This window comes from Astatotilapia calliptera, chromosome 19 (assembly GCF_900246225.1).
Source record: "Astatotilapia calliptera chromosome 19, fAstCal1.2, whole genome shotgun sequence".
NCBI lineage: Eukaryota > Metazoa > Chordata > Actinopteri > Cichliformes > Cichlidae > Astatotilapia > Astatotilapia calliptera.
In genome coordinates this window covers 3561053-3575092 of record NC_039320.1, presented here as the reverse complement: position 1 = coordinate 3575092, position 14040 = coordinate 3561053, and the positions used below count along the sequence as shown (strand labels likewise).

The 14040-nt window shown below is 43.7% G+C and overlaps 1 protein-coding gene across 2 annotated transcripts in view; it reads right to left on the bottom strand.

The window, feature by feature from the left end:
* Nucleotides 1-14040, bottom strand: part of eif2ak3 (eukaryotic translation initiation factor 2-alpha kinase 3) — a 29290-nt gene that overhangs the window by 3213 nt on the left and 12037 nt on the right. For both annotated transcript variants that reach the window (XM_026151613.1, XM_026151614.1), the window contains exons 3-17: nucleotides 8937-9131; nucleotides 8677-8807; nucleotides 8215-8482; nucleotides 7913-8078; nucleotides 7687-7812; nucleotides 7308-7430; nucleotides 6975-7204; nucleotides 5489-5601; nucleotides 4036-4158; nucleotides 3209-3358; nucleotides 2174-2723; nucleotides 1885-2058; nucleotides 1492-1665; nucleotides 1284-1385; nucleotides 526-588 (exon numbers count right to left, since the gene is read on the bottom strand). In XM_026151613.1, the coding sequence (XP_026007398.1) occupies nucleotides 526-588; nucleotides 1284-1385; nucleotides 1492-1665; nucleotides 1885-2058; nucleotides 2174-2723; nucleotides 3209-3358; nucleotides 4036-4158; nucleotides 5489-5601; nucleotides 6975-7204; nucleotides 7308-7430; nucleotides 7687-7812; nucleotides 7913-8078; nucleotides 8215-8482; nucleotides 8677-8807; nucleotides 8937-9131 (2688 nt within the window). The remainder of the gene's footprint in view (nucleotides 1-525; nucleotides 589-1283; nucleotides 1386-1491; nucleotides 1666-1884; nucleotides 2059-2173; nucleotides 2724-3208; nucleotides 3359-4035; nucleotides 4159-5488; nucleotides 5602-6974; nucleotides 7205-7307; nucleotides 7431-7686; nucleotides 7813-7912; nucleotides 8079-8214; nucleotides 8483-8676; nucleotides 8808-8936; nucleotides 9132-14040) is intronic.

Genomic DNA, 14040 nt, shown 5'->3' with positions numbered 1-14040 from the left:
TCACTTAAACACTTGTAACAACATTCCCTTGGATTCTTTCGTTGATTAATTTTGACAGCTTCCTCTGTTATGATGCAAATGTATTGCAAGCTGGATTGTTTCGAATTAATTTGCCAACATTTCTGGCACTTAATAGACACTCTGGCTGTGTTGGATTTTGCTGATGTCATCCTTTGGGGGTTGCGTCAGGAAAGGGCATCCAGCGTGAAAATCTCCCAAATCAAACATGGGGAGCGACCCGCTGTTGCGACCCCTTGTGAATAAGGAATTAGACAAAAGTAACTTTTATGTGTTTGGAAGCAAATAAGCTCAGACAACAGAATCTTTTTTTAGGCTTTTGAAGATGAAGCACTGCTAAAGTTAGAGTTAGGGCTCCTAATATTATTATAGAGAGCTCAAATTATGAATTGGAGTCCTGCTGGCACCACTGATGAGAAGAAACCTCCCAATCCTGTATATCTTACATTTCTGGCTCAGATGCAGTGCATATTTACAGCCACTAGGTGGCAGCAGATAACAACTCACCTCCTGAACATTGTTTTTGGAGAAAACCTCTGGGAAGCGCAGGACTCTCACTTCTGTCAGTGTCTGGAAGAAAGGATGTAAACACCTGTGAGCCGAGCTGTGCTAATGGCTTACCAGGTCCTTTGTTGCTGAGACAAAGACTTCATGGCTACTAAGAAACTGCCTGTGCATGCCTCACGTGAGCACTCGTGGGTAAAGCCAACACATAAACTAACGGCAACGACGAGAGAAATAACAATAATCAGCAATCGTGAATTCTTGATTTCTCAACACATAATGACATTGTAGGAGGCAGGAAGATAAACGGCCTCACTAGCTTACACACAATTGGCCAGCTGGGCTTCTTACTGAAGCCAAAATGAGATCATTTCATTTCAATCCGAATCATCCGGTCATTGAATCATTTCTTACGTTTTTCAAAAGTTCCACAACACATTTTATTCAAACCTTCATAGGTGCTGCAGCTCAGTAAGAACAAGTAAATAAGATGAACAGTAAATGTTTTTCATTATTTTTTAAGCTCAAAATTGTTTTTGGATGTTGAGATGTTTAACAGGATCCAGACAGCAAATATGCACAATTTGCAAAGGAACTCAAACCAGTTTTAGATCATGTTAAATACAAATTAATCCTACAATAATATTAATCTCTTGGTTGTTAAGGAAACCTAATTACAATGTAATTCACAACCCTTTTACAGATCCTAAAATAAAGTAATAATAAGCCAGGTTTATAAGGATATGTGTTTTCTGACTCACCCTCACTCTCTCCATCTGAGTCCTGAAAGGATACAGCAACTCAAACAGGATCAGACCCAGAGAGTATATATCCACTTTATGAGAGTAGGAGTTTCCAGAGAGCTGCAAGGACAAAAAGGAAAGCACATAATTAGTCTTGACTGCAGAAGCAGGAAACCAAGAACTAAATGTTGTTGTTTTTTTTCTTTAATGAACGGCGCTTCCTCACCTGCTCTGGGCTCATGTAGAGTTTGGTGCCGACCTGGCCCGTGTGGCGGGTGAGGAGTGGGGCAGGCGTGAGGGCGCTCGGTTCATCTTCATCTTCCTCCTGGTCCATTGCCGTCACCAGGCCGAAGTCTCCCACTTTCACTACGTCGTCCATGGTGAAGAAGATGTTGGAGGGCTGCAGGATCAGCAGTTACAGGTTACATCACGCGCACCACACAAAGAACGACGACAGCAGAGTGGTTTACAAAGCTCTACTTCACATGCTGCCCATAAAACAAACACAGTAACACACAACACTCTAATCCAGTCAAGTCTGAAGGAAAGTTTTTCTTCCTTAACTGAAGCTGCAGAATTTAGATGGTCACACACGCACAGACAATGTGTACATGTTCACCTTGAGGTCCCTGTGCATAAGCCCCTTGCTGTGCAGGAAGTCGACAGCTTCTGCAATCTGCAAGAAGATGTCCAGACACTGGTTGTGCTCCCTTTGCTCCAGCAGGCAGCGCTGAGCCATCCAGTCCTTCAGGTTCTCCTTCCGACAGAGCTGCATCTGGATGTACAGGTAGACCTGGAGACGGGGCGAGAGGATTCACCACATTACAATTTCACACTGCACTCTTAAAAACAGTGGATATATTGTTAAAAAAAAAACAAAAAACAAGAACCCAAAACTATTCACAAACCTTAGGTGAAGGTTGAACCCGCGGATTTGGAGGTGTTGTGGGGAGAGCCAGGGCGAGCGAGGTTGGCCGAGGAGGAGAGGAAGAGACGGGGGGGACAGATTCCTGTCGTCTGGTGTGTGACGAGGACGAACTGTTCTTCTCCGTCACCGTGCCAGGACTGGCTGGGCCAGAGGCAGAGTCCGTGTCTGCGTCGGCATCTCGATCGCAGCCCGAATCCTCGAACACAATATCAAAGGAAGAGGAAGTGCAGTCACTGGGACCGCGGGGAGGGCAGAGCTCGAACGAGTGGGGGGTGTCTGACGCGTCAGGGTCGGCCTGGCTGTCCCTCTCAGACATTAGGCTGTCGTGGCCCAGCAGCGGGGGGAAGGACAGGTTGGTGCCAAAGCCCACAATGCTGCCTGTGCTGCTGGAAAACAGCACATGATCTTTGGCTGATGCCTCATGAGCATCTCCTTGAGGGTTGAGGACAGGGGACACTGAGCTGGACACGGGTACTTTGACTGACAGAGCCTCCATGTGATCGAGGAAGCTCATTGGCCAGTCAGTGGTACTGAAAGAGAAAAAGGATTGTTGTTTCTCCCAATATTGATGCAAGACAAACAGAAGATGTGTGCCAATCATTTCAGCAGTTAAATAAGGACTCATGAACAACAGGCAGAAGGTGCTTTCAATGTAGTTCTTTCAGATTTTTGTCATGTGAGCTGTAAAAACAGCACAGTAGTAATATTACATGTGTAGTGCACGGGGACATGGTTCTAATCAATACATATCCACCAAAGCAATTAAAAGCAGCACACAGCAGACATCAAATTAAATTTTAAATACTCAATTTTAATGCGCACAAGATTTTTTTATCCCGTGGCATTTTAACATCTGTGAATCAAATTAGCCAAGTGGGATAAAGATGTGTGGTGCACCATTTGTCACAAATGTCACTAATTAATGATTCCAGAGGGGACAGCTAGATTTTCATTGGATGTCCGCACGCTGGTTCGGCCAGCTGAGCTACAAAAGGTTTAAAAACATCTGGCTCACCTTGCATCTTTCAGCCACCTCTGGTCCATTTCCTCCTGCCAGCCCTCAGGAGGGCTCTCTTGCCAGGCGTTGAAGTAGCGAATGATCCCCGGGTGCTCCAGCTTTGCTAAAGCCTTCACCTCTCGCATCACCTTCTCCCGGGCCAGCTCCCTGAACGACAGAAAAACGAAAAAATGAAAAAAAAAAAAAAACCCCACTGAGGTTGTAATAAGCCACAAGTCTCCACCAAAGGTTGAATAAGCACAGCAGGCCTGAAAATAATTAGCCCCTTTCACACGAGGATCAAACTATAATGCCACTTTTGCTTATTTATGTAGAACCAGGCAAAGATTGTGTAAAGCAAACCCAGTGTGCATGTTCAGATAGTGTTTCAGCAATCGGGGCGGGGGGGGGAAGGAGCCATGGCATGTAACACACTGTGGCAACCACGGTGCCTCTGCTGATGACTAAAAAGGTACAACAACAATGGCTCCCCATTCTTTTTAAAGTGAACAGGCAATGCAGGTGGAACAGTCCCGGCTGGAACAGACTGTGTGAGAGACTAACATCTGAGCTTTGTTGCATCAGTGAACAACAGGACTAAAAGAAAAACACACAGAGCTACTGCAGCTAAACATTTATTACCCATGCTTGTCAGCATAAATTATAGCGCACAGATAATATTTGTTCTGAAATGTCAGCTTCCTCTGCATGGGTTTCTGTGTTTAGACCAGTGGGCTGCTGCTTACATAACTCAGTTTAACAGCTTTAGAGAAAACAGAGATAAAGGAAGAGCTAATAGCCTCCAGCTAAGGAAGTCTGGCGCAGCCTAGCGAGAGATGCGCTACCTATTGGGCAAGCGGATTCTTTTGATGGCGTAGTTGCAGTCGTCCACTTTGTTGCGGGCTTCAAACACGACGCCAAACCCCCCGCGGCCGAGGCACTGCACTGGCTCAAAGTCTGTCAGGTACCTGAGGAGAGACACTTTGGTTAGCAGTGTGGAAAGACGACTCGCGGCCCTCCAAGTGCTTTAAAATTATCATCTGGATCTCTGATAATTTAAAAAAGACCAAGAAGGAGGCCTTTTAAATTATAAATCCCAATTATCAGAGAGGGAATTACAACCAGTGTGTAAGATAAGTGCTTTGTTTTTTCACTGCCTTGGCCACACTCCACTTTAAGGTCAGCAAAAATACATTTCTACAAACCAAAGAGAAACTTTAAACTTTATGACTTTCTGGCAGGTTTACTTCCCACTTAATCTCTTAAAGAGAAGACATTATTTGCAGTTGCAGAAGTTTTCAAAAGCAAGCATAGCTTGCCTTTAAACTAAAGCAACAGCTGTCACAGTGTTGCATATTACATGTATCTCACGGTTTGGCACGTCAAACAGTTCCAGCAAGGATCATTATAAAGTTCTTTTTATGCAAAATCATTGTGTTTACTGCTGCGTAAGACACAGGCGCACACTGACTCCATCCCCTCCACCCTGTCAAAACATCCCTGCTCGGTTTGCTCAGGGGGATTAAAAGGCTCTTATTAGGATGTGTGTGGGCAGCATGCGATTCAAGGTTCCTGATCCCAATCTGCCTCCTAATGATCCTGACTCATGCCCGCCGCAGCTGCTGCAACAGCCGCCGGTTTTATTTAAGGAAAGTTGTTCGGCAAAAGTGATTTGCATGGACTGCAGAAGCAGCAGCAGCTTTGAAGGAAGGGGAGAGGGTGGGGTGGGGTGTTTGTCATTTTCGGGTGGATCAAAAAGAAGAGAATGTGCAAGTGGTGACACCAAGAGGACAGAAATTTGCAGATTAAAATCAGTTTTCACTTCTGTTCCAGGAGGGTGAGGCTCACAGATGTAAACACGCAAAAACCCTCATCGATCACACTGCGGGAGGGCAGCGGCAGCCCATAAATTACGGCTCCTGATCATATTTAGAAATTCTGACAATGTCCTGACAGTGATGTAAAACGACACTCTGACCCTGAGGCAGATGCTGCTGTTGTAGGGTGCGGTCTGAGGGGACCGAGGCCATTTTCATTTGATGCCAAACAGCTGAGTTACCCAATCATGAACTACTACGATTCATATCGCCCATCTCTGCCTTGTCCTATCAAGGCAGGTTGGAAGACCACTGGTCACCATGGTAACAGAGCCGAATCTGTAGCTACACCTTGAAAAAGTGATGCTGGCATCTGACTGAACTGTACAGAGCACTCCCGGCACATTGCTAAGTGAAGTTCTCCCGAATCATTGCAAATATTTTTGACACGGGACACGTTTTGTTTAACGGTGCGCCTTACCTGGATACATATTCGCTGGAACGGGTCTCCATGGCAACCGGCTCTTTGGATTCCACAACTTCAAGGTCAAACTTGCTGTCTGTCTGGCACTGTGTCTCCGACTCTTTCCGTTGCTTTTAGGGACAAGAGGATGACAAAAACGACACGTTACAAACACGACAAACAACAAACAAACAACAAGTTTACCTTGTTTGTGGCGTATTGGGCAAGAAACACTTAAAGATTTAACAGTCGCAAGAAAAAGAAGGTGGAAATGTATACAGCTAACCCCTATAAACATGAAAACAAAAAGAAGTATCCCACATAGACACTAGACCCTGTTTCTTGCTTTCGGATGGCATGGATGGGGATCGTGAGTGAACAGCTGGGTTCAGGTGTTAAAAGTTCGACTGGGATCAAATCAGGCCTGGCAGAGAAACATTCATAGAGTAATCAATGATGTTGACTGCAAGTTTAGGATCACTGTTCTGTTTAAAGGCGAGTTTCAAGTCAGGTACGAGGCCCCACTAAAGCAAAACTAGTTTTCTTTCTTGAAAGTATCGCTGCCCTTTGCACAGTTTAGCTTTAGTTTTCCTGTCATTTCTGCAGAAAAACAGCCGTGAAGCACATTGCTGCCACCACTGGGTTTACCTGCTGTGCTACTGTTGATGAACTGGTTCAGATTGACAGAATTGAGGTCAGTCACATTTTCAATCTTGTGTCTTTCCACCATGACAAAATCCCTGCCACTCACTGCAGCACTCCAACAATCATTAAAAAAATCCTGATTGGTGGAGTGCTGCAGTGATGATTGTCCTTCTGATTTTTCTCACATTTTCACATAGGATCACTGGAGTTCAGACAAAGTGACCTTCAATTTCTCCATGAACTCTTTTACCAAGGCTCTTCTCCCCCACTGCTTATTTTTTTATCCTTTTAAATATTCCTCTTGGGATCTTTAATCCAGCTGAAACTGCATTGCAGCATTTCCCAGATCTGTGTGATGACACAAAGCTGTCCATCAGCTCAGCAGGCTTTTCTTTCAAACTAATGACTGGCTTTTTGCATTTGTGAGCCTATTAGACAGCAAGGTATCTGACATCCAACGAAATGAATTTCCACAAGTCTACCTCAATAAACATACAGTGATTCAGAGAAATTAAAAGGGAAGATAATCTTTTTTAGATTTCATAAGGAAGTCTGAACACTTTCTGATCACACAGTAAAACTAACAGTATCCAGTTTTTGTTTGAAACTAACTTTTTAAGCAATCAAGCTATCCATCCTCCAGCCCCTGGGAACCCTGAACTAGATAAGTGGAAGAACATGGATGTTTCCTGATGAAGAAATCATTTTGTCATCCATACCAGCTCATTATTGCAACAGTAATTGTGAAAAAAATTGAGACAAAAGATCTAAAATGTTACAAACATTACACGGCAAACATAATGACCAGTAGGCACCGTCGGTGCGGCATTAATGTTGCGGACTGTGTCTTGGCTCTTACCCTCACGTAGGCCACAGGAGCAGGAGGGTGGAAAAACTTGCGTACAATGTAAGTGGTGGTGGCAATGCAAAAGATGATGGTGCCCAGAATCTCCTTCCACCAGGGTAATAGCAGCACGGGATCCTTTCTTCTTCGATTCTCACCTCCTGCCCCGTTTCCATTTATGAGACTTATGGCGGTGTCACGCTTCTCTCGGTAACGCTTGCTGTAGGGGAAGTAGTAGCCATTGTCTGGAGCAAGAAGAAGCAAAAATCCTTCAGTCCACTTCAAATCATTTCAACTTTAACAGCTAGAATGTGCGTACGGAGTAACATTGCACAATTAAACTCTTACCGTATGGATACTGGAGGATGGACAAGGCTCCATTGCTGTATTCGTCGTGGGAGAACTTGTCGTTATTTAGACACTTGTCGAATTCATCAGAGCCGACCAGAGCTGGTGTCCGAGATGGAGAATCTGCATCAAGGACAAGATGAATAACTTCTTGTATCTCACAAGAAAGACTGATCAATATGGAATAAAAGGTTTTGGACGATGAAGAATGAAGGGCAAAGCTTTGGGCTACAGGGAGCATGGTGATAGATTGTGTCCACGTGACATCAAATACTTCTTGGAACATGGTGTAACTTTGTTCTTAAAGATGGGCTTTGGCCGTTCTGCCCTGACTCTGCATGTAATCATGAATTTAGTCCCTTTGGTGCTGCAAACTTACGTATTAGAGGCTTCCATTTGACAGTGGGTAGTGGAATTATGTCCTTCTCTGAACCGATGGCTTTGGAGGGAAATTTTTCCGTGATTTTTACCGATGACTGAAGGTAGAGCTGCCCCTGAAACATCCCTAAAAAAAACCCCCAACAGTCAACACGGTTATCCACAATCACTGGTTCCTAACCCTTACAGGAATAGTGAAGCGTCTGTATACATGTGTAAGAAGTTACCTAGGTAAACACTGGACTCTGCAGATTCCCGCGCTTTCTCTGGATCTTCGTCTTCCTCGTCTTCCTCTGTTTTGGACTGGCTGCTGTAGGTGGTGTCGTCGAACAGGCTGATTGGCGTAACTTTACCACCCCCCACCAGCCAAGCTGAGGCGATGGGAGTGCAGAACTACACGACACACGTGAGAATGAGTAGAAATACTTTAATGAGCTCCACAGTCAAAGTCATGAAGCACTGAACTCCATTAAAGCACTAAAACTCGCTAATAAATAAGTGACCAGAGGATTTATTTTAAGCATCTAACCTGATGTTCCCAGACCAGCTGTGCATCAGGCCCGGTGCTGAAAGCCATGACCTTCCAATCAGGAACAGACACTTTGATAACTAGGTCCAAATGCTGGTTTTGATTCTGGTGGTTCTCGGCCTGCCGTTTCTCTGTTGGCTCATCAGCGATGACCCGCTGACTCTCCTTCCAGCTGTCACCATTTGCTAGTTCGCCCTCCAGGAAGTTAATTCCAGGCTGCATCTCCGGAACGAGTTTCAGCTCAAAGTTTCCGACACTAAAGTTCCACCTTGCACAAACAGCGAAGATGCATGATTTAAATAAAAATCCCTGCCTTATACGTTTCTGGTCTTTCATGTTACCCTGTGGTTTCCTTCTACTTACTACTGCTTGTTGTTCACTACTGTTAGTGACTAAATAGCCAACTTTGTTAATAAAAACAACGTCAGTAGCTGCTCTGTGAATTAGCTTTGATTGACTCACTTCTCCATCCCCGATCGAGGCCTGATGGCTCGCACAGTCTTCTGAGTCCTCTGCAGCAGGAGCACATCTTCGGTCTCCACCTCGTCCTCTTCCCAGCGACTGCAGCCCCCCGCAGAGCAGATGTACCGAAGCTGAGGAAAGCAACAGGGGGGAAATTACAAAAGTCGGTTATCCTACTGCGCCGGACTGGTTAGTATGCTAATAGATTTGACACGTGTTAACCTGTCCTATCAGGTTGTTCTTGAAATTGTTTCACAGACCTTGCCACTGTAGGCCCCCAGGCCATAGGTGGTGAGGGATTTCCCCCCGACCAGGACTGTGTCCTCTCCAATGCGATATGACGACTCCAGCAGGGACTCGACGCTGAAAGGCACTGCCTCCATGCTCTCTCTGTCCCGGTTCCACTGAAACAAGGCACCATCCAGGGAAGGTATTACCATCTTATTGCCAAACACCTGCAACAACAAAAAACAAACAAACAAAAAAACAAAACGCAGAGTCAGGTTAGTTTTGGTTTCTAGAAGAAGACCGCTCTAAATAAAATAAAAGGAACTTCTGAAAACAGAAAAGATGTGGCAATGACTTATATTGATATTTTTTAAAATAAGCATCTTAAATTCAGTCTCTAAATTGCCAGGTCAGCGTTGCTAATCAAAATTGGGACAATGTTTATATTTGTTATGAGTTTGGCAACAAAATAACTGCCTGTGAGCCCCCACAAGCGGCAGCTGTATAAAACCACAATGAGCAACAATTTATCAAAACGCCACTACCAATAAAACAAACTTATAAAAAAAATTCATTGGGGTTATATGTATAAATTTTGTTTGTTTGTTTTTTACAAATACTATAAAAGCTCTAGAGCTGCTGCATAAGTTACCAGCACTCCTCTAACATTGTGTTTCAATGCCACACAGACAAATCACTAAAAACAAAATGATTCATTAGGAATGTTGTTTTTTTGGCCCACGCAGTTTTCCTTTCGTACACACGGCTGTTTTAAACTAGCAGTTTTTATGTATTTCTTTATTTCTTTTCTCCCAGCTTAAAAAGACAATCCTTAAAAAACACAAAAACACTTTGCCACACAGACAGTGCTGGCCGACACACATCCACCCACACAGCAGCAGCTCCGGCCTCCACACGCTTGGACTCAATCCACAGACGTGGAACCATTATACAACTCAAAGCCGGAGTAATTAACTCAAATCTTTATAAAAGTGTGCTACCCTCAACTCTGTGTGTGTGTGTGTGTGTGTGTGTGTGTGTGTGTGTGTGTGTGTGTGTGTGTGTGTGTGTGTGTGTGTGTGTGCGCGCGCGCGCTCTATTAGGTGCTGGTTCAACAAGGATGACATCATTGCCAAAACCCTGAGCCTAATCCTGATTTAACCTCTGCAGATTTAGCTGTCAAAAGAGAGTCTTTTTCATTCGATGTCCAACTTGTGACTCACTTCTATCAACAAACTCACGAGTGACATAACAGCAGTTTTGGGTCCAATTCTTGGCCTTGTTGATGCTAAACAGGTGCTATTGAGGTTAAAACTGCAACCAATCAGTCAGTAGCCTTGCTTCGGAAATCCTATCAGACTCGAAAAAAGTCAGAGCTTTGTGGCGGATTAAGAAAAATGCCAGCGGGGAGCAACGTGTGGCAGTTTGATTTATTAGAGAGCACAGGCAGGAGAAGCGGTGATGTCATCTTTTCTTTCAGAGGGAGGGGCTGGTTTAGACACAAGATGGGGATAAATTTAGCAAGTGAAAGGAGGAAGGGTTAGCAATCTGACCATCACATCACACCACACTGGTACTACTGAGGAGCTTTACAGCCGGGGGTGGGGGGTATTCTTATAGCCGTGGATGAGTCATCCTGCTCCCGATGGTTTAATCCATCTCTCTGATCCAGCCCAGTTAGCTTCATCTCAGCTGTTCATCTTGTCAATGTCCTCTAAGTCAGAAACACGGTCCCCATATGTACTCTGAGTGACTGTCCTACAAACCACGAGCTCAGCAAATTACTGAAAGTCAATCACATTATCATTATCTCAGACTTATTGTAAAACTTTCTCCAGTGGCTTTTACTTGTAAATAACTTTTTTAAAAAGTGCTTAAGCATATTTTTTTCTGCATTATCACAGTAAATTTAGCTTTAAGGACCCAGCTGAGATGCCTAATTATTGTTTAGAAATGTAATTATTTATTTAACTAATATTTAACAGGGCTTAAAAATCATTAGATCTCAAGTGGTATAGCTTTAGAGCTCCTTCGGGGTTCCTTTATCAGGTATCACTGAGTGTGCACCTTGTGTTTCACTCACTTTATGCACCATGCTACATTTAATCATTTGTTATTATTAATCTCTGGCTGCCAGAGGTTCCTTCCTGCTAAAAGGGAGTTTTTCTTTCCCACTGTCGCCAAAGGGTTTGCTCATAGGGGCCATCTGATTGTTGGGGTTTTCAGTGTTTTCTCAGTATTAGGTGTAAGGTGTTATAGGGTCTTGGTCTAATAACCTAAAGTGCATTGAGGCAACGGTTGTTGTGATTTGGCACTATATAAATAAAATTAAACTGAACTGAATCAGGAGTTTTGTGGTGTGATTTACTTTGACAACTCTCTAATGATGAACGGCACTTAAAGCTGGCAGTTAAACGATTAAGACGAGTTGAGCTGAGTTCTTAAGGTATTTACAGCTAAGTGACTTTGCTAACAGCTCTCTTTTTATTACTGGGGTATGCTGCCTACAATGATCTGAAACTGTACATTTTAATGTATTTGTAATTTTTTTTTTTTTTTTTAAATTCGCTTTCATTATTTAATTTGGAAATATTCAGATTTAGATGAAAACACGATGTTGATAAGGGAAGCTTCCTACAAACCAGCTGGCAGTGTCACAAATTTTGATGTTTTTGGCAACAGACCCGCATAACATTATCAGAGATTCATGGTATTACTCACCACTCAGTCGACCTTGATATATATTTGTTAGGAAAATTTGCCAATTAAAATCTGAGCCATAAGGATTACAGAGATCTCGCTATAACTCACAATATGTTTGATTGAAATAACAGTCTGTCGCTCTACAGTTGGAATTAGATTATTCGAAAAGTAAAAAAAGCTTTAAGGATGGGAAAGTAATTTTATAATCTGTGCCAACCCGTATTTGATTATATGATCACCAAAGTATAAAGATATCAAGTGATGCTTATGAACATCCCACCTCCACAATCTGTTTTGTTCCCATGTCTTTGTCTGCTGTGTTTGCCCTGGTCTATTTTTGTGAGAGAGCTTCAGTATCTTTTATAGTCAAACTATTGGTTATTAAAATAACAAGGTCTTAGATTAAATGCATTTAATTTGTAGGATGTGATAAAATATTCAAGAGTTAACTTAAAAAAACCCCCAAAAAACTGACTTCTCAGCACAAACGTTTTCCTTCTCTTTGTGCCTCATTTACTATGAATTTTAAGAGCTTATTAATCTTTAAAGAGCTATAAGACAGACTCATTCAGGAAAAATATGCACCATTACTGAGAGACCAGAGCCATTCACTTATTTAAGATACTCATCTACTGGCTAAAAGAAACATCCAGCCTCCAGCGTGCACGCTCAAATTATAGTTATCATTTTTCTTTATATAACCACTTCTTCATGAAGGCATTCATCCAAATGTGCTTGATGATTATTTGATGTCACTGATCATACCATCATATTCCACCCCCGGGGCGTGGGGGGCAGATTAAGGGTGGGGGTGGGGGGGTGGGGGGGGGGGGGGAGTGTGGGGAGCCGTAATGTGCGCAATTGTTTGTGTGTGTAAGCTGCTGCCTACGCTCCGGTGAGCCTGTCAAACAGTGTCCCCTCTTACCCACCGCTAATATGCCATGTTTGGTCCACGAGGCTACTGCTCTACTTCAAGGTGGCAGACCGACCGCGCGAGAGAAACGCTAACACCGCGGGTTCAGATAAAACACACGAAGCAAAACAATCAAAACTAAATCAGAGCAGCTGGAAGGCGGCTCTGGGAGATTTATTGCGAGTATTTGTCCCCGTGTTGTAATCAATCAAATTCTCCCAATTCATTCATTCGCACTGCATGCCAGCAGAGAGAGTGTGTGTGTGTGTGTTGGAGTGAGCATGTGTCTATTATGTGATGACATCATCTCTGCTCTGAGGCATTACCTCACCTCCCTAATCACCCAACCTCTTCTTTCTTCATTCCTTTAGCCCCCCCCCCCCCCCCCTGTGTGAGTCACTCCACATTGGCACCGACTCTACTGTCTAATGTGCGCACACCCACACACACACACACACACTTGAACCCCCCTCTAAGCTCAGGGGTAACTTTGCTTTTTGAAGTGATGGCTGCTTTTTCTGCAGACAATGCTGTTTGTGGGTCTGTCTCTCATTTTATTACTTAAAGAAAAAAAAGACACACTCTACAAGATGCAGCAGGTGACTGGCTGTTTCCGGCCCGGTGTGTGGAGGCCAGCCAATAGTATAGCATGAGACCCAACCCCCCAGCCTCTGATCACTGAGCAGAGTGGTGTCTCAGGGACCCGGCAAGCACCAGCAGGCAGGCAGGTGGGGGGGGGGGGGGGGGGGGGGGGGGGGAATAGAGGTTGCAGGAGCAACTGGCAATGCTTCCCACCTGCCTTTGCCCCCACCCACACCCCCTCACCCCAGGGTAAGAGAGAGAGGAATCACAGGTAAACAAGGACAGAGAGGGTAAGGCTGGATTAAAACTTAGAAAGTATATTAGAAAAAACAAACAACACACACACACACACACACACACACACACACACACACACACACACACACACACACACACAAAAACAAACGAAAAACAAAACAAAAACACAAACAGCCCACACTCGACAGATCACAACAAGTGACGTCACATCGCAGCAAGTCACCGAGTTCAGAGCTGACAGGCATCTCTCCTCGTTCCGCTCCGTCAGCCAAATGAAAGCCAACAGGTGAAAAAAGAAAGCACACAAACACACACCATACTCCATCACAACAGAAGCACACTGGAAGATGACAGGAGGATGTTACATGTGTGCATGCCCATGAATTTCATGACACTTCTTATGAAGTGTCAGCATACTGTTATAGTGAGTATAACTGCTTTTAATTCTTTATATTTAGAAAAGTTTGCATTCATTTATGAGAGAACTAAAAGCCTTTGTAACTGCGCAACTCATTTAATGTTGTAAACAATACACGTTAAACCAAATTAACATCATACATCGTCAACCCAGCTGGAAAACATTCTTTACATAGTTTGCCAGTTTCTGAGTTTTATAAGTGAATAATAAACAATTTCGATTTAAAATTTAAATTTAAAAATTGATTCTCCTCAGCGTGCAG